Source organism: Rhamphochromis longiceps, linkage group LG14 (assembly GCF_057381845.1).
Source record: "Rhamphochromis longiceps isolate RC_006_pf linkage group LG14, R_longiceps_female_GT1.1, whole genome shotgun sequence".
Classification (NCBI taxonomy): Eukaryota; Metazoa; Chordata; class Actinopteri; order Cichliformes; family Cichlidae; genus Rhamphochromis; species Rhamphochromis longiceps.
Genome location: NC_140570.1, coordinates 41,577,767 through 41,602,666, shown reverse-complemented (window position 1 = coordinate 41,602,666; position 24,900 = coordinate 41,577,767). Strand labels below are relative to the sequence as shown.

Below are 24,900 nucleotides of genomic sequence, written 5' to 3'. Positions count from 1 at the left end.
CACAGTTGAAGTGTACCTCTGGTGCAAATTACTGACCTCTGTCATCATTTTAAGTGGGGGAACTTGCACAATCGGTGGCTGACTAAATACTTTTTTGCCCCACTGTGTATGTATGTATATATGTATATGTGTATATATATATATTATATTAATCTCTTGTCGTCAATAAGCAACGTTTAGGGAGCTCTATAGTATTCAATGAGAGGGCCCTGCGCGTCGATAAGTGACGCAGAGGGAGCCTGACCATGCCTCACACATGTGCCGAGTTGGGAGTGAGAAGGTGTTGGAACAAAAGGTTTTCTCCTTCATTTCTGTCAAACAAAGGTGTCTGAAACGTTTCCAGCTGTTAGTATCTTGTTCGCTAGGCAACCTTTTCAGCGCGACGGAGGCTAGACCGTCCCATTTCACAAGCCTCTCACTTCCGGCCTGAGCTGTCTTTGATCATGCGGCCCTTGTGGACCGTTAAGCTGCAGACCCTGAATTGGGACACAGCCTCAGTCTCAAGGGAATCTGGGAGAAGGGTCACATGGTTGATGATACATGATACTGTACTTGTTACTAACTTGTGTATTGCTGATGTGTAATGATGTGATCACACTGAGAAACCAAAGATTTCAAATCCACAGTTTTTAATATTGACATATTAATATAGCACAACTACACAAAATCTGTAAATTGGTACTCCAGTCCCCTCCCTCCCTCCGCACGGTGAGTGCAGGCTGGGTGCTGTCACGTGACTCAGATGACCAGGATGAGGTTTGTGGGATTGATCAGTGAGCGCGAGCGTCCTGACAGACCAGACTGAGGGATCAGCGTCGGTGCTGACGTCATGTCGGGGGGAGGGGGGGGGTCTTCGGTCGGATTAAACTCCATTTCCCATGCTGCCCCGCGCATCACCACTGCTACTGCTGAGCCGCAGCTTCAGTTACCAGAGATCCGCGGACCTGAAGGAGGACAGTGACCGAGGCTGCGCTCACACCGGGAACGCGGGCAGACTGTGGAACGGACGGACAAGTGAGACCCGCACAGGTGAGCCCGGACACCGGGCAGCAGCTCCTCTCTGCCCGTGTCCGAGCGCGAGGACAGCCTGTTCTCTAACGGCAGCATCACAGGCTTTTATTGTGAAGGAGCCATAGCCCGTCACCTTATTCTGGAGGAGATGCAGTATTTATACTACTACCATAACCGTATTTATACCTGTACTACTGCAGTATTTATACTGGTACAATTGCAGTGTTGATAGCATTAATACTGCAGTATAATCCTGTGTTATTTATATTAATTCTATCACAGTATCTATACTAGTGTGCCTGTAGTATTTAAACCAGTACTACTACAGTACTCCTACCGGTTTAAAGGCAGAAGCAGCGTTCCTCCAGTATTTACAGTATTTTTAATTTTTTACAGAATATTTTACAGTATTTGAAGTATTATTGTAGTAATTGTTCAAATGTTCCTGCAGCGTTCTCACTTAGTTACTTACTGGAGTATTTATTAAGGTAGTATTGAAATATTTTTAGTAGTACTAATGTAGTATTTACTGCAGAATTACTACAGTAGTAGTGCAATTTGTGCAGTGCAACTATTAATGCAGCGTTTTCAGATTGTATTGCAATATTTATATCACTGTAAAGACAGTATTTACTCATGTATTACTGCGGGATATAGTCCAGTATTACTGTAGTATGTATTGCAGTATTACTGTGATATTTATGCTGGTGCAACTGGTACTACAGTCTTGGCATCACTGTAGTACTGCTAGATGTAATATTTGGAGTAGTCTTACTGCAGTGTTTTTAATGTGTATCTGTTTTTGTCTTCAGGAGCTTTTCCTGAGGTTGTTGGTGTTGCGGGGTCAGAGGTCACGGTCCCATGTGGTCTGATAGAAGATGAAACAACATGACTTTGGACAGAGCGAGTCGGGGTCCTCCTGCGGCGCTCTGCCGGGGTTGCAGGTGAGTACTCGGTTACAGCCACTCAGGAGGGCAGTAGTACTGCATCGATATTGCATTTGGGAGCACAGTGAAGCCAGGTCACCTCAACAGCAATTGCTGATCAATACTTTCTATTGATCAGTGGAAAAACCTAGAGCCAGGTCAGGTCAGAAACAGGAACACCTGTGGACGTTCCAGGTGTTCCTAATAAAGTGACCACTGCACCAGAAATCACAGCCAAAGCGATTGATCAGTGTTCATCAGTGTGACTGATGAACTCATTAAACCCTCTGCGGACCTGAATATCTGAGTAATCAATAAATAACTGATCAGATTCAATTAATACATGATGTGATCAGAAATCAGACAGGAAACGTGAGCTTCTGCTTCAAAATAAAAGCTTCTACTGCACTGCTAAATAAAAAGCAGACAAAGCTGCAGTCTGTTTATATAACGAAGCCTCGCCCACTCCCGATGCTGAGGACCCCGCTGTGTGATTGGCTGAGGCTCTGAGTCTCAGGGTCTATGAGGCACCTGATTGGCCGAGGGCGAGTGAATGGAAGTTATGTGTGTAGGCATCACGAGGCAGGAACGTGAGCTCTGAACGTGCTCGGTGGATGCAGCTCTGCTGCTGTGAGTGAGCGTGCTCAGAGAGGAGGCTGCAGCCACACACAGAGACTTGTCTCTCTTTAAGGACCCTCAGCCACATGATGCTAGTCCTGAAACTCAATGAGACACACATCGGTCCTGTTACCATGGTTACCTGAAGGTTTGCAGCAAACTGCTAACAGCCAATCAGAGAACATTCTTCTGTGTATATAGAGTCAGTGTGTTTGGGGACCAGTTTGGGTTTTAGCCTTTTAAATGCTGAAGACGTAGAGACAGTAGAAGTTTAACAGGTGTGTACTGTGTGTGTCTGTGTGTGTCTGTGTGTGTCTGTGTGTGTCTGTGTGCGTGTGTGCGTGTGTGTGTCTGTGTGCGTGTGGTCAGGTTTCACTGGAGGACAGATCAACTGACTGCCACTGTGAAGAGCTGGAGGAGGACAGAGCCAATGATGCAGAGCAGAGCAAAGGTGGAGAGGATGACAGGTAAGCCCCCCCCCCCCACACACACACACAGATTTGTTTTGCTATGATTGTGAGGACCTGGTACGTCCCTAAGAGGCAGGCAGGTGCACTCACCTGTGTGTTACTCCTCAGGTGGTGTCATCCCGTCGACAGCGCTGGGTTCTTCTCCTTCATGACGTTTAATTGGTTGACTCCTCTGGCCATGCGCGCCCGCAGGAAGAAACAGCTCCTATTGGATGATGTCTGGCCCGTGTCGCAGCGGGAAAGCTGCAATGACAACAGCATGAGGTGGGAGGAGCTAATGAAGGCATGTATTCAAAGCCTTTGGTCTGTATGTGTGTGTTATTGTGAGACTGTGTGTCCACAGGCTGTGGGCTCTCTGGAAGGAAGAGCAGAGGTCAAAGGGCACGAGCGCCTCTCTGTGTTCAGTGGTCTGGGCGTTCTGTAGGACACGCCTCCTCCTCTCCATCCTCTGCCTCGCCGTCACTCAGGTGGCCGGGTTCAGCGGGCCGGTGAGAACCTCAGAGCCAGAATCACGTTTGCCTTACTGCCATCAGACTGCCGTGGTGTAACCAGTGACTCCACCCCCCACAGGCGTTCGTGGTGAAGCGTCTGCTCGAATACACCCAACAGGAAGAGGCCGACCTGGGCTACGGGCTGCTGCTGGTTCTGGGTCTCCTCGCGGCAGAGCTGGTGCGGTCCTGGTCTCTGGCTCTGACCTGGGCCCTGAACTACCGGACCGGGACCAGACTGAGGGGAGCCATCCTCAGCCTGGCCTTCCAGAAGATCCTGCGTCTGCGCAGCATCAGGGACAAGTCTGTGGGACAGGTGTGGTTACCTGACTGTGCTGACTTTAATACTCTTATTGTTTTCTACTTCCTTTCACTCTGCTGTCATCTTTTGCTTCCTTCCTGTCAGCTGGTGAACATGTGCTCCAGTGACGGTCAAAGGATGTTTGAGGCGGCAGCCGTGGGCAGTTTGCTAGCAGGAGGCCCCCTGGTGGCCGTCCTCGGCGTTGCCTACAATCTGTTCATCCTGGGACCGACCTCTCTGCTGGGCTCCGCCGTCTTCATCCTTTTCTACCCAACCATGGTCAGCACCTTTAAAACTCGCCGAGTCTGACTGAGTCTTTGACCTTTTGTGAGCCCGCCTGTGCTCACCTGACTACACCTGTGTTCTTCTAAATGATTACTCTTTAACCCTTTCATGCATGAATTATGACAACCTCAATCAAGATTTTTTCTTAAGTATTTTTATTCATCTTTAGGCATGAAAAAATATTTTTGAACTTCATTTTTTTTAAACATGTACTTTTCAAAGACTTTTTTACACGTCCACTTAGGTGGATAAGATTACCTTTGGAGTGGGTGGCAGGGTGTGGAGTGACACATCAGTGTCCAATGTTGTGTTTTATGTGCAAGTACAGCATCAACACTCACACAAATACAAGAAAACAGCCTTTAAAGAGCTGTGCACTGTGGTGACCACTATGTGTGAAAGGGTTAAAGGCAGTGTGAGACGGCGCTGTGACTGTAAGCTGTTTCTGTCCTTAAACGAGCCTCAGACGTGCTACAGGCGCACCTATCGAGCGCGATTAAGTGTATTGATGGCGATGTATTGATCTGCCATTAGATGCTCAGCTCGAGGATGACGGCGTATTTCAGGAGGAAGGGCATGGCCGTCACCGACAGGCGTGTTCAGAAGATGAACGAGATTCTCAGCTACATCAAGTTCATCAAGATGTATGCCTGGGTCAAAGCCTTCTCGCAGGACGTCCACCGTACGCGCTCACCTCACACGCGCTCAGCGGTTGCCACGGTAACACAGCCGAACACTCATCATGTCTGTGTTTCCTTTCAGGGATCCGGGACGAGGAGCGCAGGATCCTTGAGCTCACGGGATACTTCCAGAGCATCACAGTGGGCGTGGCTCCCATCGTTGTTGTCATCGCCAGCGTGGCGACATTCTCTGCCCACATGTTGCTAGGATACGACCTGACAGCTGCTCAGGTACCGCAATTCATGTCCTCTCTGTGCCGGTTACCTGTTGACAGTCTGGTATGATAACAGATGCCCTTTCCCGTTACCCATCCAGGCCTTCACCGTGGTAACGGTGTTTAACGCCATGACCTTTGCCCTGAAGGTCACACCATTTTCTGTCAAGTCGCTGTCCGAGGCCTCCGTTGCTGTGGAAAGATTCAAGGTTGGTTATTGACTTCGTGCACTTACGCCTGCGTACTGCACGTTCACAGGAACACCTGCACACACCTGTGCCTCCTGATCTCATCTATGCCCTGCCCTCCTTCCTCAGAGTCTCTTCCTGTTGCCTGAGGTCGATGGGGTCCGAGCGCTGCCTGTCAACCCTCAGGTTGCCGTGGAGATTAGCGGTGCCAGTCTGGCGTGGGAAGGAGGCGGACAGAGCGCTCAGCCCAGTCCAAGTGTGGGAGGGGCCAGCAGACACCGACAGAGAGAAAAGTAAACCCACGAGCTCGTGTTGATCAGCTGTATTGATCTGCCCTGATCGCTGATGCACTCAGGTGTGTGTTTGCTGGTGTCCAGGTGCAGAGACTCGGCCGTCATCCAGGAGCAGGACGAGGAGGAGGTGAAGGACTCCCTGCTGAGAGGAAGAGAAGGAGGAGAGGAGAGAAGTCCGGAGGAGGAGGAAGACGGGGAGGCGTGTCCTCCATTGCTGCCCACCCCCTCCATCCCTCAGCGCCTGCAGAGCACGCTGCACAACATAAACCTGAGCATCCAGCAGGTATCCACCAATCAGTCACACCTTAGCCCGAGTGGGGGCGTGGCATTAGTAGCATCTGAGCCTGAGTGGGGGTGGGACATCACTCACACCTGTCTGTCTGCTCAGGGGAAGCTGCTCGGCGTCTGTGGAAGTGTCGGCAGTGGAAAAACCTCGCTGGTTTCAGCCATCTTGGGACAGGTGATGTCTCCTTTCCCTGCTGTTGCCATGGTGATCAGTGTTGGTTGTTGGCCATTATCGGTTCATTATTAAACATTGATGTGTTGGCAGATGACGGTGCTGGAGGGCAGCGTGGCGGTCAAAGGAAGGCTGGCGTACGTGGCCCAGCAGGCCTGGATCCTGAACGCCACGCTCAGAGACAACATCCTTTTTGGGCTGGAGTATCAGGAGGACAGGTGAGGCAGAGACACCTGCACATCACACACTGACACACTGAGCTGGACGCCAAACAGGAAGTGACATCACCCAGTCAACAGAAGCCCTTCTGTTGTTCCACACTAACTCCGCCCCCTCTCTGCAGATTTCAGTCTGTCATCAGCGCCTGCTGCCTCAGAACCGACCTCGCTCTTCTGCCCAGCGCTGACCTCACAGAGGTGACATCACTTCCTGTGTACCTGTGTGTAGATAGAAGGCTCTGGATGCGTCGTTTTATGTTGCTGTTTTCCTCCAATCAGATCGGAGAGCGTGGCGCCAACCTGAGTGGTGGGCAGCGGCAGCGAATCAGCTTGGCCCGCGCCCTCTACAGTGACCGGGATGTTTACATCCTGGACGACCCGCTGAGCGCCCTCGACACCCATGTGGCCAGCCACATCTTCCACAACGCTATAAGGAAGCAGCTTCGCCACAAAACCGTCATCTTCGTCACCCACCAGCTACAGGTGAGCACCCTCGCCACCACTGAGCTTTTCTGCAGGTGGTTACCATGGAGATGACCTGTGTGTGTGTGTGTGTGTGTGTGTGTGTGGTGGTGGGCAGTATCTGGTGGACTGTGATGATGTCATCTTGATGAGGGAGGGGAGTATCGTGGAGCAGGGTAACCATGACAACCTGATGAAACTCAGTGGAGACTATGCCGCCATGTTTAACCTCTTCCTGCTCGGAGACAAACCACACATTGAGGTACCTGCCTGTATCTCACCTGTCTCTGTCTCACCTGTCTTATCTCACCTGTCTCTGTCTCACCTGTTTCACCTGCCTGTATCTCACCTGTCTTATCTGTCTGTATCTCACATGTCTCTGTCTCACCTGTCTGCATTTCACCTGTCTGTATCTCACCTGTCTCTGTCTCACCTGTCTGCCTCTCACCTGTCTTTCTCACCTGTCTGTAGTCTGTATCTAACATGTCTTTCTTACCTGTCTGTGTCTCACCTGTCTCTGTCTCACCTGTCTGTATCTCACCTGTCTCTGTCTCACCTGTCTGCCTCTCACCTGTCTTTCTCACCTGTCTGTAGTCTGTATCTAACCTGTCTTTCTCACCTGTCTGTAGTCTGTATCTAACCTGTCTTTCTCACCTGTCTGTATCTCACCTGTCTCACCTGTCTGTATCTCAAATGTCTCTGTCTCACCTGTCTGTATCTCACCTGTCTCCTCAGTCTGTATCTAACATGACTGTCTCACCTGTCTGTATCTCACCTGCCTCTGTCTCACCTGTCTTTCTCACTTGTCTGTATCTCACCTGTCTCACCTGTCTGTATCTCAAATGTCTCTGTCTCACCTGTCTGCATCTTACCTGTCTTTCTCACCTGTCTGTATCTCACCTGTCTCACCTGTCTGTATCTTAACACTTAGACCCCCGGAGAGCAGTCATTTTGGTTTTCTACCTTAGACCCCCGCGGAGTCATCATTTTGCGTTTCTACCTTTAAAAGCCGGAGAGCAGTCAGTCAAATGCTGGAGTCATTCATATGTATATTGGGTCGTTACCTAGGAATTCTGGAGGGAGGGGAGTGGGGGTGAGTGATTGAGGGGGTGGGGGAGCTGCTAAAAGCGGTGAGCTTCCTTTTGTGTTTCATCTTGATGCATTCTCAATCATCCAGGGAAACAAATCTCCAAAAGTCACCAACTTGGAGTGTTTCAGTTTGCCATCTTGGGGAGAAATCAACACACATGGGTGTATGTCCTTTGTTGCTGACATTTATTGATAAAAACAGTACAAAAAACCAACCATTTGTACACATATTTACAAATAATTCAACATTGTCAGCAATCACTCACAATCCTGGCACTGCCATGGTACCTGTAGTCTGCATTTACCACATGTGTACCTGTAGCAGTGAACACATCGCACAGTGGCCTGATTTATCTTGCATTTGTGTTTGACCTGACACGTGGCTCTTTTTCCAGGGCTCGGTGTGGAGGGTTCTGCCCGAAGCAACTGATCTTTTCTTGCCTTCTTCGCAGCTACATGAGAGTGAGCCAACTCTGTTGCAAGCGCCACCAGGAAGTCCACCCGTCTTTCCTTCGTCCCGGTGCATGCTTGATACAGCACATGTGCATTCAGTGCTGCCATGTCAATCATGTTATAAAACACGGCGACTGGCCAGCGCCGTGTTCCTTTGCGGACAGTGTACTCCAGAACCATCTGGTCAATCACATCCACGCCACACTTTGTTTTGTTGTAAAGGGTGACAGTGTTTGGTGAACCACGCTGTGCATGCTGCTAAGAATATAGACTGTCTTCTTCCGTTTGGCCGCATACGCCGTCAGCGTGGCAGCAGAGGTTGAAAACACCTAAGAAATAAGATAAATTGTTATTTTCATAGCCCTTTTACACACAATGAAACACATAAACATAGAACCACAAAAGACCTGCAACATACCTGAGTGGTGAATTCATTGCGATCTGTTGCGATCTGCAGCAAACTTGTCAGTCTTTGCTCGATCACAGCGGGTGGACTTGTCATCAAAGCGTAGGTGTTGCATGATGTTTTGGAAGCGGTTTCGTGCCATAGTTCCAATTATCTGTGGGTTTCCCAGGTTTGCTGACCAGCAGTCATTTACCGATGGAAGCCTGCAAACCCCCCGCAAGATCACAATTGCAATAAATGCCATTAGTTCAGGGAGGTCCATGAACCAATGAACATGCTCCGTTTGCTGTGCATGTTGAATAGTCCATTCTTGAATGCTACGAAGCATGTCAAGAGTGACGAAACACAGGAAGCTCTGAAGGCGACTCGAGATACTTCTCCTGGCCTTAGCCGTTGGCTCTCCATCTGCAGCGTACGCTTCTATTGGGGTGAAAGGGAGACAGGTCCCCACCTGTTCTTCACGCCACACTGTGCCATCTTTCGCTGTCTCAGTCCCCAAACAAGGTCTCTTTTTCGGTGGAGAAGCAGTCTCCTCATCTGCAGTGTGAACAAATTCAAATTGTGAGCAAAATGGGAAGGTCAAACAAAATCACAAATGCATGCATAGATACTAATTATAATTCCAGTATCTCCTCCTCTGTATCAGAATAATGTCTGAAATATCTTACTTACTAACTACATCCACTTACTTGTTTGAAATGAAAAAGGAAATAACATGAAATGAAACTAACCGGAAGACTGATCAGACAGCTCTGAGTCCGAATCCGGCTGAACTGCTAGGTCTTCTCCATCCGAGTCACAAGGGTCGACTTCCGTCAGGATCATTTCCAAGGCCTGCTGAGTGGTGAGTCTTCTCTGCATTTTCTTTCCTTGGAGAGGAGGTCCGTACACCAGAGGCAGTGCCAGGATTGAGTGATTGCTGACAATGTTGAATTATTTGTAAATATGTGTACAAATGGTTGGTTTTTTGTACTGTTTTTATCAATAAATGTCAGCAACAAAGGACCTACACCCATGTGTGTTGATTTCTCCCCAAGATGGCAAACTGAAACACTCCAAGTTGGTGACTTTTGGAGATTTGTTTCCCTGGATGATTGAGAATGCATCAAGATGAAACACAAAAGGAAGCTCACCGCTTTTAGCAGCTCCCCCACCCCCTCAATCACTCACCCCCACTCCCCTCCCTCCAGAATTCCTAGGTAACGACCCAATATACTTATGAATGACTAGCCAATTTAGCTTCCACTTCCACCATTTGACTGCTCTCGGGTTTTATAGGTAGAAAGGTAGAAGCCTGGGGATGCTAGTGTTAAATGTCTCTGTCTCACCTGTCTGTATCTCACCTGCCTCTGTCTCACCTGTCTTTCTCACTTGTCTGTATCTCACCTGTCTCACCTGTATTTCAGCTGTCTCTGTCTCACCTGACTGCAGCTCACATGTCTCTGTCTCTGTCTCACCTGTTTCAGGCTCCGAGCAGGAAGAATGGCAGCTCTCAGAGGAAACCAGCGGACGCTAAACCAGGATCACTGAAGAAGAACATCCCGGTCGTCAAGGACAACGGTAGGATTTTTTAATCCGCTCTATTGAAAGTTTCGTAGTGACAGAGAGCACAGCGTTCAGGTAAATTAAACGAGGGACCTTCTGTCTCTGTTTCTGTCCCATTTCCTGTTCATGTGACCCTAAAGGGGAGGAGCAGCAGTACGGGGCTGTGGTGTGGCCTGTGTTCCAGGTGTACATGTCAGCATGTGGTGGCTCCGCCTCCTGCCTGCTGATCGTGGCCCTGTTTGTCCTGAATGTGGGAAGCTCTGCCTTCTGCCATTGGTGGCTCAGTTACTGGATCAATCAGGGCAGCGGGGTGCGTCTCCTCCTCTCTGCTCTCCGCCTCTCGTCTCCTCCTGTTCCCTGCTCTCCCTCTGACTCCTCTTTCTCCGTTTTTCCCAGAACACCACGGTAACCCTTGGCAACAGTTCAGCGGTGAGTATCAGCATGAGAGATAATCCCATGATGCAACAATATGCCGCCATTTACGCCTCCTCCATGGGAGTCATGTTGCTCTTCAAACTCATCAGAGGGGTCGCCTTTGTCAAGGTCAGAGTTCAGCCCAGGTCCCCTCCGGCCTGTTGCTGCAGTTGCTCTCAGCCTGCTTGTAAAATACTGGTTACCGTGGTTACAGCGAGCCTGTTGTTACAGCGTGGTGTTTGTGGTCTCTCCTCAGGGAACCCTGCGAGCTTCCTCTAAGCTGCATGACGAGCTCTTCCATAAGATCCTGCGCTGCCCCATGAAGTTCTTTGACACGACTCCCACGGGACGGCTCCTCAACCGCTTCTCCAAGGACATGGATGAAGGTGACGGTGGGACTGGAAGTTCTGAGCTGCCGTTCGGGTCCAGGGTCTAACCGAGTCCCGTCTCCTCTGTTTCCATCTAGTCGACACTCGTCTGCCGTTCCAAGCGGAGATGTTCATCCAGAACGTGATCCTGGTCTTCTTCTGCCTGGGCGTGATCAGCTGTGTTTTCCCGTGGTTCCTGGTGGCGGTGGGTCCTCTGGTCCTGCTCTTTGCGGTGCTCCACAGCATCTCCAGGGTCTTCATACGAGAGCTGAAGCGACTGGACAATGTGACGATGTCTCCCTTCATGTCCCACATCACCTCCAGCATCCACGGCCTGGCCACGCTGCAGGCCTATGATCGAGGCCGCGACTTCCTGCACAGGTCTGGGTCGGACCGAATGACCCGCTCCGACGTCCAGGATGTAGTTCTGACCGCTGACTGTGTGCTGTTGTTTCCAGGTACCAGGTGTTGCTGGACCAGAACCAGGCCCCGTTCTACCTCTTCAGCTGTGCGATGCGGTGGCTGGCTGTGCGCCTGGACATCATCAGTGTGGCTCTGATCAGCATCACAGCTCTGATGATGGTTGTGATGCATGGAAAGATCTCCCCTGCCTACGCCGGCCTCGCCATCTCCTACGCCGTCCAGGTAACTTTAACATTTAAACCTTTGCAGATGTGATGCGACGGCGTTACTGGTCCCCAGTGGAGTAATGTCTAACGGTCGTCCAGGTCATGAAAATGACCCACAGTTAGAGTCGAGATCGATGCTAAGCTGCTGTCAGAGAGCGCTCTGTGAAGACAGCCAGCTGCACTGTTGGCGCTGTGCTCACGGCTGGTTCGACTGAAGCTGATGTGCTGAAGCACAAACCAGACCACGGAAACCTGCAGCTTCAGTGAGAGAAACGTGAGAGCTCAGTTTAAACACTGTGAGGGAAATAATTATTTGATCTGCATATCACTGAGTGAAGTCAGCCAAAGTAAAATATGACATAGTACTTGGTGGAGAAAGCCTTGTTGGTGCACAGCAGTGATGCTTGTAGTTGGAGAGCGGTTTTGCAGATACAGGGAGTGCAGAATTATTAGGCAAATGAGTATTTTGTCCACATCATCCTCTTCATGCATGTTGTCTTACTCCAAGCTGTATAGGCTCGAAAGCCTACTACCAATTAAGCATATTAGGTGATGTGCATCTCTGTAATGAGAAGGGGTGTGGTCTAATGACATCAACACCCTATATCAGGTGTGCATAATTATTAGGCACCGTCCTTTCCTTTGGCAAAATGGGTCAAAAGAAGGACTTGACAGGCTCAGAAAAGTCAAAAATAGTGAGATATCTTGCAGAGGGATGCAGCAGTCTCAAAATTGCAAAGCTCCTGAAGCGTGATCATCGAACAATCAAGCGTTTCATTCAAAATAGTCAACAGGGTCGCAAGAAGTGTGTGGAAAAACCAAGGCGCAAAATAACTGCCCGTGAACTGAGAGAAGTCAAGCGTGCAGCTGCCAAGATGCCACTTGCCACCAGTTTGGCCATATTTCAGAGCTGCAACATCACTGGAGTGGCCAAAAGCACAAGGTGTGCAATACTCAGAGACATGGCCAAGGTAAGAAAGGCTGAAAGATGACCACCACTGAACAAGACACACAAGCTGAAACGTCAAGACTGGGCCAAGAAATATCTCAAGACTGGTTTTTCTAAGGTTTTATGGACTGATGAAATGAGAGTGAGTCTTGATGGGCCAGATGGATGGGCCCGTGGCTGGATTGGTAAAGGGCAGAGAGCTCCAGTCCGACGCCAGCAAGGTGGAGGTGGAGTACTGGTTTGGGCTGGTATCATCAAAGATGAGCTTGTGGGGCCTTTTCGGGTTGAGGATGGAGTCAAGCTCAACTCCCAGTCCTACTGCCAGTTTCTGGAAGACACCTTCTTCAAGCAGTGGTACAGGAAGAAGTCTGCATCCTTCAAGAAAAACATGATTTTCATGCAGGACAATGCTCCATCACACGCGTCCAAGTACTCCACAGCGTGGCTGGCAAGAAAGGGTATAAAAGAAGAAAAACTAATGACATGGCCTCCTTGTTCACCTGATCTGAACCCCATTGAGAACCTGTGGTCCATCATCAAATGTGAGATTTACAAGGAGGGAAAACAGTACACCAGACAGAGCTGGGGATTGAACCAGCAACCTTCTGGTTACAAGATGAGCGTCCCAACCCGCTAAAGCACAGTGCATCAAATCTATTTACCAATTGGCTATGGCTTTCCAAGTCAGCCAGTTTCATCTGAATACTCCGTTGTTGCTGGAGCGACTGGGTTAGTGCGTCTTTTGCGGCCATATTCCCCCTTTCCATCTCTTCCAGTCTTTTTTCAGCTTGTTCGAGTCTGGTCTCATGGCTAGCTAGCTCATTCGCCGTTTCTGCCTGGTTTATATTAATGTCTTTCTTGAAGCCGTCGGATTCGTCCTTCATTTCTTGTTTGATGTCTTTCTTATTCGTGGCAAACTCAGTTTTAAACTCTGCTTTAAGTGAGTAATGATGTCCTGGAAGCCTGCGTGGGGGTGGCTAGCTACATCTCCGTCCATCTGCTCGCCTTGCACGCTGTTCTCAGAATCAGAATCCTTTATTGATCCCTGGGGGAAATTATTGTTCGTTACAGTGCTGCATTATAAACAAACAGTAGAAAGACAGACAATACACAACTAAGAATAGCACCATATATAATATATACAGGCATATATATACATAAAGTCACTTATTAATAAATAGCTGAAAAAGAACGTGCAAGAAGGGTGTAGCTGTAGCAGTAACCAGTGTGTTAAGTGGATGCGTTGTAGAGGGAGCCACAGGCAGGAATGATTTCCTGTGTCGTTCAGTGGTGCATTATGGGTAATCTCTCACTGAACGTGCTCCTGTGACTGACCAGCACGTCATGGAGTGGGTGGGAGGTGTTATCCAACATTGTCTTTATCTTGGACAGCATCCGCCTCTCCGACACCACCTTGAGGGAGTCCAGCTCCATCCCCACAACATTGCTGGCCTTACGGATCAGTTTATTAAGTCTGTTGGCATCTGCGACCCTCAGCCTGCTCCCCCAGCATGCAACAGCATAGAGGATCGCACTGGCCACAACAGACTCATAGAAAATCCTCAGCATTTTCTGGCAGATGTTGAAGGACCTCAGTCGCCTCAAAAAATAGAGACGACTCTGGCCCTTCCTGTAAAGTGCTGTGGTGTTTTTAGCCCAGTCCAGTTTATTGTCAATGTGTACTCCAAGGTATTTATAGTCCTCCACAATGTCAACACTGACCCCCTGGATCTTCCTTCAGACTCAGGACTATCTCATGTGATCAGTGTCCCATATAAGTGAATTTCTCCAAAGCCCATTATGATCATGGAGAAACACACTTTGCGACAGTTTCCAGTAAGAATATTTGATAGAACTTTAAATTTCAGTCTTCCAGGCCTGGATAAAAGATTCTTAAATCATGAGCTCACAAAATATCACCACCGTTGGATCACACGTCTCATATTCCTTATCTCAGACCATAAAATCATAATAAAATAACAAATACTAGAGCCAGTTCCAGACATGTCTAAGCACAAAACTGTCTTTCTCATAGAGGAAGAAAACAATCCAAACCTCACTGATAAACTCAACCTACTGCTAAGAAAAATCAACAGAAAACTCACAGGAGTTCCCCATAGAACAATACTGTGTGCGAGTTAGAACCTCAGATGCTGTAACATGCAGAGTTGCATTGACTGCTCCTGGATTTAATTAGTTTCTTATACTTTCTTGGTCTGAACTCAGACTTGAGTGTCACTCTGTGACAGTCTTTCCACCTGCTGTCACTTGATCTATCAAGGGGAAATGCACCTTATTTAGTTTCTCCAGGGATCAAATCTCAATCATAGAAAATGCAGTGCTCCGAATTATACATTACACAGTTAATTCATCATTTTCACTCTGTACCACTGCTCCTCATATCTCTCATCTGGCTGTGTGAAGCCCAGTGAACAACTCAGTCCAGGCCTTGAGCAGCCATAAACATCCCGAGGCATGCAGTCAGGTGCAAGAAACTCCACTCTCACCACACAGACATCGTTTCATGAGCAGAGAATGATAGACCTCGTTTGTTAAATGTACATATGTGTCCTCTGGATAACATAAATGCGTTCTGTGTAATCAGTGGCTTCTTATAACAGAGTCTGTATGTGGGTCTGTGTGTGTGTATTTTGTGTGTGGATCACTTCTCAGTGAATCAGCACTTCGGTTTAGGTGTGTGTGTCATTTCTCACTCAATCAACAAGTGCACATGTGTTTGTCTGTGTATCACTTCATGCTGAGTCAGAGTGTGTGTAGATGTGTGTGTTCATCACTTTCCTGTTCTGGGGCCCGTTCTTCGTACGTCGCTTACTACATCCAAGATCAAATGACACATCCAAGATCAAATCATCGCGCTAACCGTGAGCTCGCTAATCCGGTTCCCCGAACACACCTGCTGTTGACGATTAGTACAGCTGGACGCAGTAATGTGACATCACTGGGTGTCGTAAAAGGGGCCACGCATCGATAGTAGAAACATTGATCGGCAACCCTCTGATTGGTCGGCGAAAATGTCGACGGAGCGCGCTCGGCTCGGTATTTTTCGGCAGCAGAGCAAGAACTCTTGAGTGAGGGATTTCAGGAGTTTCAGAGTTTAATCAGAACGCAAGGGAACACTGCAAAGGCTGCAAAAGCAAGGAGCGAGGGCTGGCAGAAAGTTGCTGACAAATTAAACTCGTAAGTAATTTAATAATAACAATAATAATGGAGTGGATTGATATAGCGCTTTTCAAGGCACCCAAAGCGCTTTACAATGCCACTATTCATTCACTCTCACATTCACACACTGGTGGAGGCAGCTACAGTTGTAGCCACAGCTGCCCTGGGGCAGACTGACAGAAGCCAGGCTGCCATATCGCGCCATCGGCCCCTCTGGCCAACACCAGTAGGCGGTAGGGTAGATTTATTATATTACACTATATTATCCAATATTATATTACATTATATTATATTGTTATATTATATCCTCTTTCACATTAGAGCCACAACAGGACCCACTAGAACATGGGAACAGGTAAAAGTGAAATATAAGAATATTCTACAGAATGGTAATATTTATCACTTATATTGCTTTTAGTCTCTTGGAAAGAGACCCTGGAATAATCTGTTTGTTTATAACAGCAACCAAGAAAAGGGCAGAGGAAAAAAAGACAGGTGGTGGTCCTGCACCCCCTCGTCAACAAGTTGGTTAAGTGAATAATACCCTCACGGGAAAATCGATATCTCTCTATGAGCACACTGTCGCGCTGAGCTAAAGGATCCTGTCTGTCCCGCAATATACGCTGAATTCTGAGGACTCTCCTTATCAATCTTGCACCTTCCGCAATGGGTGGCTCGCGTATACGGACAGGACATGGCTGCGACAGGCTTCCCAAATCCACCTTCGCTTTTATAGCCGTGGTCTCTCATCTTGATTACACGAAGTAATTTACAATTACTACTCTGAAATATGAATTACATCTGTAATAATCACATACATGTAATAGAATGTTAATAGTACATTTCCCTTTTTTAGGAAATGACCTGTATGTATCTGTGTGACATCAATAAATGGATCAGGTGCTGCATTATCTTCAGTTACATTGATAATATGTATTTATGGTGAAACAGTGGTGGAATATCGCTGTTGCTTTCGTATGATGACGCGGACATACCTGCGTGGCCGCGATCTAATCCTGTTTACATAAAGTAAACCTGCTCCCCAGCAGGTTTACGCTTACGGCTCTGTTGCTATGACAGCAAGTCCCGGATGAGCTTCGGGGAACCGACTGATCCAGGATCACGCGAAATCGTCAACAATCTAATCCGGCTAACCTACTTAGCGAGGTACGAAGAACGGGCCCCTGGTGTCTGGGGTAAACCACGGCCTGAAGCGTGCCCTGGGGTCCTGCCCTCCTCTTCAGTCTGTTTGCGTCCATTGCTGCTGCTCACAGTTCTGTCCATCCTGGTTCTGATCCCATTGGGGCGGTCCTTCCTTTCTCCAGTGTCCATGCTCACTGCAGGTGAAACCTGCATCTTCTTCTGTGTTTGTCCGTTCTGAGGTGCCTTTTGAGCTCAGTTACTCCTCCTGTCTCTGCCACGCCCTTTCTCTGCTGCCCGATCATCCGTGTTGGTCCGTCACTGTGCACAGTGTTAATGCAGAGTTACCAAGGTCAGCATTCTGTTGCTCGGCCTCACTTTTCATCCGTGCTTAATGGGCGTCTCATCACAGCTCTGTCAGCTGAAGCTGTCGGGGAATTTCCCCGTGTAGTGATAGCGCCCTCCATCTCCGCTGCATGAGATCCTTTCCTGTAGCACTGTTGACATTTTCAGATTGTTGTTGTGGGTCCAGCTGCTGCAGCGTTTGGTCAGGGCCACGTCAAAGATGGTAGAGGGGAGAGCAGGAGTCCAGGTCAGCCTCGGCTTCCAGGGCCGGCAAAGCAGCCTGTAATCAAGCATAAACAGAGAGGAGTGGACCAACAGGGAAATGATGTTGTGTTTGCTGTGTTACAGAGAAACACTGTCCTGTGTCAGCGTTTCTCCCCCTTGTTTGTTTTTTTAAATAATATAATGAACTCATAGCTCACCAGGATGACAGGACAACAGAGATGCATATTTAAAATATTACCACAAAATAGAATTTTCTTCATACAGTAATTACTTGTGTTTCTCAAGCAGCAGAAAACATCTCACAATTTGACTCTTAACCACTACATTTATTGTTTCATCACTGGTTGGTCATACCAGTCTCTTTTTTTAGTTTGTCAGTAGTGGATAAAATCAGCATTTTAACAACAAGTGTGTGTTAAGTTAAGTTAATATTGCTGAGAAGTACTGACATGTTTATGAGTGTAAGCTGACTTTTGCTGCATGTGTGTGTGTTTGCAGACAGGTTTGTATGTGTGTTTAGTGGAGCTGCAGATCCAGCAAAGCCTCTCGCTGCCTTAGCTCCCATTTTTCTCCAAAAGGTGTTTCCTTAAAAGGAGCCTTCCTCTCACGTTTCTCTGCCTGTGTGTGTGTTTGTTTCACCTTTTGTTGCGATGCTCCGGACACTTTCTCAACCTCCACAAGTCAGTTGGCCCCAAATCTCGACCCAATTTCGATGTACTCTTAAACCCTTCATTTCTCCTTTAGTTCTCTGCTGTCCGTTCCACAGCTGCTGATTCTTGCTGGGTTATGTTAATCTATCATTTTGTTCCGGCTGCTGTGCTCGTGGTGGACGGTTGATCCAGGTCCGTAGTTACCTGTATTAACACACTAAGAGATTTATTTAAAATCAATTTCATCACTGGTTATTTGACACTCTCCCTGATTCTTTAAACACATTTCCCCTTGTTGCTAATTTAAATAATCCTGTGCCTTCTTTTCCCAATTCCTCCCGTTCTGCTTTAGTTTTTATGCATAATTCATAATAATTTACCGCTTTTTGTTTTTTGCTCTTGACTCTCCGTTTTAGACACTTTCCCCCTGCAGTCACACAGACTGCTTCTCCTAGCGCCTCCTTGGATCCACCTCACACTCAGCTCCTCCCCTCTGAGTTGGGTCATTTGCTCCTCCTCTTTCTATCTGCTTCACTGCGCTCTGGGAGACACTTCTCCCTCACACTCAACACACCATACAGAGCGCGTGTCTCGCTCTGCAAAATCCAAACACACGGTTTTAGAGGCAAATTTCAACTTTAAGCCTAATTTACTAACCCCAAAATTAACCCAGACAGTCTCTAGGCGCTACAGCGGCCAATGAACCCAGCTTGGAATCTAGAGTTGGATGTCTCGAAGCCAGTCTGGAGACCAAGACTGGCCTCAAGACCACTTTTACGTGGCTTACTGAGCTTAAGCCCGGGTCATCTTTTTCAGAAGCCCGGGGTCTTTTGGAGTGTAATTTGTTCCATAGTTAGATGCCTGGCTGACAACTGTATAAAACAAAAGCTACACACAATATTAGAAGCACATAGCGCACTGTCATAAATTCCCCCTAATTTTGGTATCGTCCGAGCTCAGGCACTAGGTGACTGAGCACAGCACTGACGCCTGTGAGAGGGGGGGGAGCTGCCGCCTGTGAGTTTGCTGCAGACAGAGGAGTTTGACCAGGTACCAAAGCAAATCATTCGTACTGTACAAATAATGTAAATATGACGGTGAATCACAAAGGATTGATATCAAACTGATCACGTGACCCATATTACGTTACTTGCTCTTCCAGTGAATCAACAAATGGTGAAATGAAAAGCCGAACAACAACAATGCTGTTTCTTTAGAGACTCTTAGCTTACATGTGTGTTTACAGTGGCGTGCAAAAGTATTCGGCCCCTTGAACTTTCCCACATTTTGTCACATTACAGCCACAAACATGAATCAATTTTATTGGACTTCCAGGTGAAAGACAACACAAAGTGGTGCACACGTGAGAAGTGGAACATAAATCAGACATGATTCCAAACATGTTTTACAAATAAATAACTGCAAAGTGGGGTGTGCGTAATTATTCAGCCCCTGAGTCAATACTTTGTAGAACCAGCTGCAGTTCCAGCTGCCAGTCTTTCAGGGTCTGTCTCTACCAGCTTTGCACATCTACAGACTGAAATCTTTGCACATTCTTCTTTGAAACAGCTCCAGCTCAGTCAGATTAGATGGACGGCGTTTGTGAACAGCAGTTTCAGATCTTGCCACAGATTCTGGATTGGATTTAGATCTGGACTTTGACTGGGCCAGTCTAACACAAAGAAGCTTCTGATTGGTTAGTAGAGTCCATGTGAGGGTGGCACAGCTGTGGATGCATATAAGGCAAAACACAGAGGCTGTTTCTGTGACATGGGAACATCAGGAGATGTCAACCAAACACCAGGAAGAGAATCGTGGAGCTCCATAAGTGTGGCTCAGTTTGAATACAATTTGGTCTCTGTTCGCTTCGCTGGTTGAGTCCCCAGACTGCGCCCAATCCATCCTCCTTAGCCTCGTATTGGAATCCCGGACGAGCCCCCAGTAGTTAATATCAACACTTCACCGAGTTCTTTTTGATTCCTCAGAGGCATCCGATGGAAGACAAAACACTGCTCAGTAGACCATTTAACTTTATTTCTCTTCACATTACTTCTAGAGGGGAGATGCGTCCTGCATGACACGTTGCCGCGGATTTCAAAATGGTGGTGCGCCCCTGACAGTCTGATTACAGAAGCTCTCTCATTCTAGTCTAAACAACAGTGTCTCAGTAACTTTCCACTAGAGATGGTCCCCTCTTATCTACATTTTCCCAGGCGAGGCCTCCGTGGAGCGCTCTCTCTCTCTCTACAGTTATAATGACCTGCGACAGCGTGCAGAGTGAGCCACTCTGCTCCCGCTGGCTGCTTCATTGGCTGATTTAAAGCTACAGACAGCTAACAGCAGCCCGTGTGTGACATTGACATGGATACTTGGTCGATTGTAGGACCTTTAAGGTAAACGGGTATTTTTGACCTCGCTGCTCATGGACAGTCAATCCAACGCAGGTTTCTTCCTCCCCACTGTCACCAGGTGCTCCTTGCTGAGGATTGCAGTGTGATGCTCTGTGAGATGTTGCTGTTGTGAAACTGTGCTGTATTTGAAATGAAGTAACACTGAGTGGAGGATCATGTGTCAGTTAACAGGTCTGTTCCAGTTCACTGTGCGCCTGGCCTCTGAGACCGAAGCTCGCTTCACCTCCGTCGAACGAATCCATCACTACATCCAGGTACTGTTGCCCCTCGCTGGATCGTTCTACACTCGGTCCAGTTCTGCTCAGTTTTGGTTCCTGTCAGATTAAAACTCCTCCAAATTAAAAGCACTCGTAGTTTTTTGACAGGATCTGAAACGAAGCTGCTGCACCGGCGGTACCTCTAACCTGCATCTCCTGGCTTTGTCGGATTCTGGTTCTGATGTGCCGTCTGTGTCTCAGTCCCTGTCCCAGGAGGCGCCAGCCAGGGTCAAAGGTCGAGCCCCTCCGCCCGACTGGCCGCAGGAAGGGGAACTGGTGATGAAGGACGTGGAGATGAGGTACCAGGAGAACCTCCCTCTGGTCCTCAACAAGATCTCCTGCACCATCCGACCCAAGGAGAAGGTCGGCATCGTGGGCAGAACCGGATCAGGTCGGACCCGAAAGAGAGAGAGTGTGTGTGTGTTTGTGAGTGTGTGTGTAGTTCCTCTCCCTGCCTGTAGAAGGCGGTGTGCTGATGCTTGCCGTGTTTCTTCAGGTAAGTCGTCTCTGGGCGTGGCCTTGTTCCGGCTGGTGGAGTGCTGTGGCGGCTCCATTCTGATCGACGGCGTGGACATCAGTGACATCGGGTTGGCCGACCTTCGCAGCAAACTGTCCATCATCCCTCAGGACCCGGTGCTGTTCAGCGGCACCGTCAGGTACGAGCACCTGAGAGCACCTGAGGCACTTCAGGCCCGTGAGGAGGTGTCACACTCAGACTGTGTGTGTGTGTTTCAGGTCCAACCTGGACCCGTTTAACCAGTACAGCGAGGAGAAGATCTGGGACGCCCTGGAGAGGAGTCACATGAAGGAGTGTGTGAGTGTCACGCTGCTTACTGTGTACCACACGCCGTTCTTCTTCTTCAGCAACAAGTGTTTGTAACACTGACATTATATGACCGTCATGTGCCCCTCAGGTGTCCCAGCTGCCCCTGAAGCTGGAGTCGGAGGTGGTGGAGAACGGAGAAAACTTCTCGGTGGGGGAACGTCAGCTGCTGTGCATGGCCCGTGCGCTGCTGAGACGGTGCAAGGTGAGAACCTGAGAGGTCAGAGTGGCTCCGCCCCTGGCCTGTCCTCTGTCTCTGATCGGTTCGTTCTTCTCTCAGGTACTGATCCTGGATGAGGCGACCGCGGCCATGGATGCCGAGATGGATGCTCTGATCCAGGAGACCATCAGGAGCTCGTTCCACCACTGCACCACGCTGACCATTGCTCACCGCCTCCACACTGTCCTGGCCTCCGACCGCATCATGGTGCTCAACCAGGGGCAGGTACGGCCAATGGGAGCTCAGACATGCACCACCGCGGCCAATAGGAGCATAGCTGGTTGTGTGTGAGCAGATCAGTGTAAACACGTTGAAGCTTCAGTCACATGTTAGTTTGAAGGTTTTTGTTTCTTTAAATGATGAAAATAAAAACTGTGACGTTAAAGTCGCACAGATGGTGAGAGGCGGAGCTCAGAGTGGTTTGGAATGGAACTATTTCCCTGAAATATGGAACACTAGAATAAATTAGACACCTGTGTCATTAGTAATCAAAGTAACAAGCGGTATAAAACCCCAAAATCGAAACTTTGTTTCCTGTAAAAGAGAAAAAACAGACATAACACGCACCTCTGTAAACAGACAGGTATGGCCCCCTGGTGTCTGTTTTAGAGAGTGCAGGTTTCAGGTGTTCATTTTCAGCCCCGGGAGCTGCGTCCAAGACAACGCCTCGCACTGAGCAGTGACACACGTGTGACCATAAGTGTGTGGACGAGCTCGTGTCGCGTATGCTGACACAGAAGATCTGGTCTCTGTGTTTGAAGTGTTGTCGAGCTCCGCTAACACTCTCACCTGCTCTGCCTCCCTGTCTCTAATTGGTCCAGGTGGTGGAGTTCGACGAGCCGTCCAAGCTGCTGGCCAATGAGAACTCACGGCTGTGTTCGATGCTGGCAGCCGTGGAGAACAAGATCTCGGTGCGAGGATGAGGACGAAGAAGCTGCTGTACTGTAACTGACCTCAGGGTGGCGCTCGCAGGAGTCGCTCTGACTTACTGTTGCTTTTTTGCGACGTTCTTCTCTCGAATCATGTGACCGTCGTTTTTATGACCTGATGCGAAGCAGGTCTGTGCTCACTGAAGTGCTTCAAACATCTGTCACGTTGTCTGGTGGGCGGGGCTAAAGGACGCTGTACTTTAATCTTCTTTGTTGTTTTTATCGATGTTGTTTCGCCTCGACTGCGGTTTCCTTTGATCCAGAAGCTGATCAGCTATTTATGAATTTGTTCAGAATGTAAAGAGGACTGTTTTTATTCTAACCTGACACACGTGAGCTTCTCTACATTTTTATAGTCTCTTTTTTGCACGTTTGTGTAGATTTGATTGTTAGTTCGTAAGTGAAGCCTGTGCTGCCCTCTAGAGGAGAAGCACAGTAAGTACATATTAGTCCGGTTGGACTGTTAATGATTCTGTAACTTGTTTGATATCAGTGAAAAATGCCGCTTTTAATCTCATAGCGCAGCCGCTTTGTGTTTGTGTAGCGGCTGCGCTCAGGCTTCGTGTCGGTGGCTCCGTGATTAGACATCATGACATTTACTGCAGACCACGCCGGAAGCGCCCACGCACATGAAAACAGCAATTTATTAATCCTGATGTTTCTGTTTCCTCCGTTTATGGAGTTTCTTTTTCTCTTAAACGTCTTTGTTTAATGTGAAAGCGAGAAACCGATGCTGACTGCAGTGTGCGGGGCTCGAGCTCGGGCTGTGCACACGTCAGCGTGTCTCTGTAGCTGTTCCTATAAATAAACTACTGACTTTAACTCCACCTGTCCTCCTTACTTCCTGTCGTGTGGTCACTGCTCGATGTTCACGTTTGAAGTTTGTAACAAGTTAAAGCTCCTCTGGAAACTTACCTCACAGGTTTTTCTACTCTTGGATCTGGATATTGTCACAAAGAGGCTCCACCCACCTGCAGTACGACAGACCTTCTGTTTATGAGCAGCAGCCAATCAGAGGAACACTGTCTTGAAGGGGGCGGAGCTGAATCAGCTTCTTTTAAACCACAGATGAAATGAAGGCCTGTACTGGTCACTTTATTAGGTATGACACTGGAGCTCCTTTTTCTTTCAGAGCTGGTTTAATTCTCTGTGGCTCACAGTCTGACCATGTTTAAAGACACGTTACCTGCCCGTCGTGGTCACACAGTGCAGGATCTATTACAGGTCTAAAACTAAGGCCAGACACGAGATTGTCAAAATAAAACAGGAAGTTACTGACTAAACATGGAGAAAGGACCGTAACACAGAAGCATACAGACTACAAAAATAAGACGAGACTCACAAAATATAGCAGACACATAAATAATGGGAATCAACAACATACTGAGAAATCAAGAATACACTGAAACCTCACATCAAACACTCAAAGCTCTGAGAGGATCGGGGCCGTCATCGATTTTCACCCGAACATCATCTTTCATGAACACATAGCACAGTCGGACTCGCCCTGCCTCATGGTTCAGTCGCCGCAAGACTGAACCATAAAGACGTGGTTAACGATAAATAGCAGAGCAGTCTGCCTCGAGCTGGGTTCGTGAGCTTAGCTGACACTTTCAGTTCAGGAAAAAGTGCCACAGTCAGAGAGATGAAGGAAGAAGAGCGTACATCACAGAAGAGGAAGAGGTGTTGATTGGCTCGGCAGAGAGCTCGAGAGGATAGAGGTGTATGGATCGATCCAAATATGGATGGTATCGATACCAACGCTAGTATCGGTACTTTGGTTGTATCCATCAAGTTCAGTATGCAGCCCGCTGAACTGTGTTTATTATTCCTTTGGAAAAAATAAACGTCAAACATGAAAAACGTTCCCACCTTTGTGTGCGTTACAGACAGGAAAAACCCAAAAACCTGGTTTGAAAACACATGAACAGCTGAAAGGTGTGTTTCATTGTGTTAGCTAATTTTTGTGGAAAGTAACAATTGCAGGGATATAGTGGTGAGAACTGATCTCAAAAGTCACAGCACACGGCTCTCCTCCAGTCAGCTGCTGAGTAACTTTGGATCCACACCAATATATTTGTAGTGTGACACAGAAATACTGTGGATGTTGAGATGTCCATGTTAAATGACAGAAAGGTATACGTGTTCAAATAGCATCAGCTAACAGCAATGTTCCCTCTAAGCTGTGCGTGTCCGCCATTGCGCACAGAAAAAAAATCTAACCTAAATTGAAATCAAAATTAAAACTTTAACAA

The 24,900-nt window shown here is 48.1% G+C and overlaps 1 protein-coding gene across 2 annotated transcripts; it reads left to right on the top strand.

Moving 5' to 3' along the window:
- Positions 1 to 23,467, top strand: abcc5 (ATP-binding cassette, sub-family C (CFTR/MRP), member 5). Of its 2 annotated transcripts, XM_085429368.1 has the most exons (30): positions 1 to 1,029; positions 1,824 to 1,955; positions 2,925 to 3,022; positions 3,134 to 3,289; positions 3,369 to 3,513; positions 3,596 to 3,829; positions 3,920 to 4,093; positions 4,634 to 4,781; positions 4,862 to 5,010; positions 5,096 to 5,203; positions 5,312 to 5,475; positions 5,560 to 5,758; positions 5,864 to 5,935; positions 6,026 to 6,150; positions 6,276 to 6,348; positions 6,430 to 6,633; positions 6,731 to 6,874; positions 10,027 to 10,120; positions 10,246 to 10,415; positions 10,502 to 10,648; positions 10,776 to 10,905; positions 10,986 to 11,268; positions 11,346 to 11,532; positions 20,581 to 20,670; positions 20,875 to 21,064; positions 21,170 to 21,329; positions 21,409 to 21,487; positions 21,588 to 21,701; positions 21,777 to 21,941; positions 22,538 to 23,467. In XM_085429368.1, exons 2-30 carry the CDS (start codon positions 1,890 to 1,892, stop codon positions 22,637 to 22,639), a joined length of 4,170 nt encoding a protein of 1,389 aa, XP_085285494.1. In that variant the 5' UTR covers positions 1 to 1,029; positions 1,824 to 1,889; the 3' UTR covers positions 22,640 to 23,467. The 2 variants fall into 2 exon arrangements, with proteins under 2 accessions (XP_085285494.1, XP_085285495.1); XM_085429369.1 differs by having other exon boundaries at positions 1 to 1,955.
- The last annotated feature ends 1,433 nt before the right edge of the window (positions 23,468 to 24,900 follow it).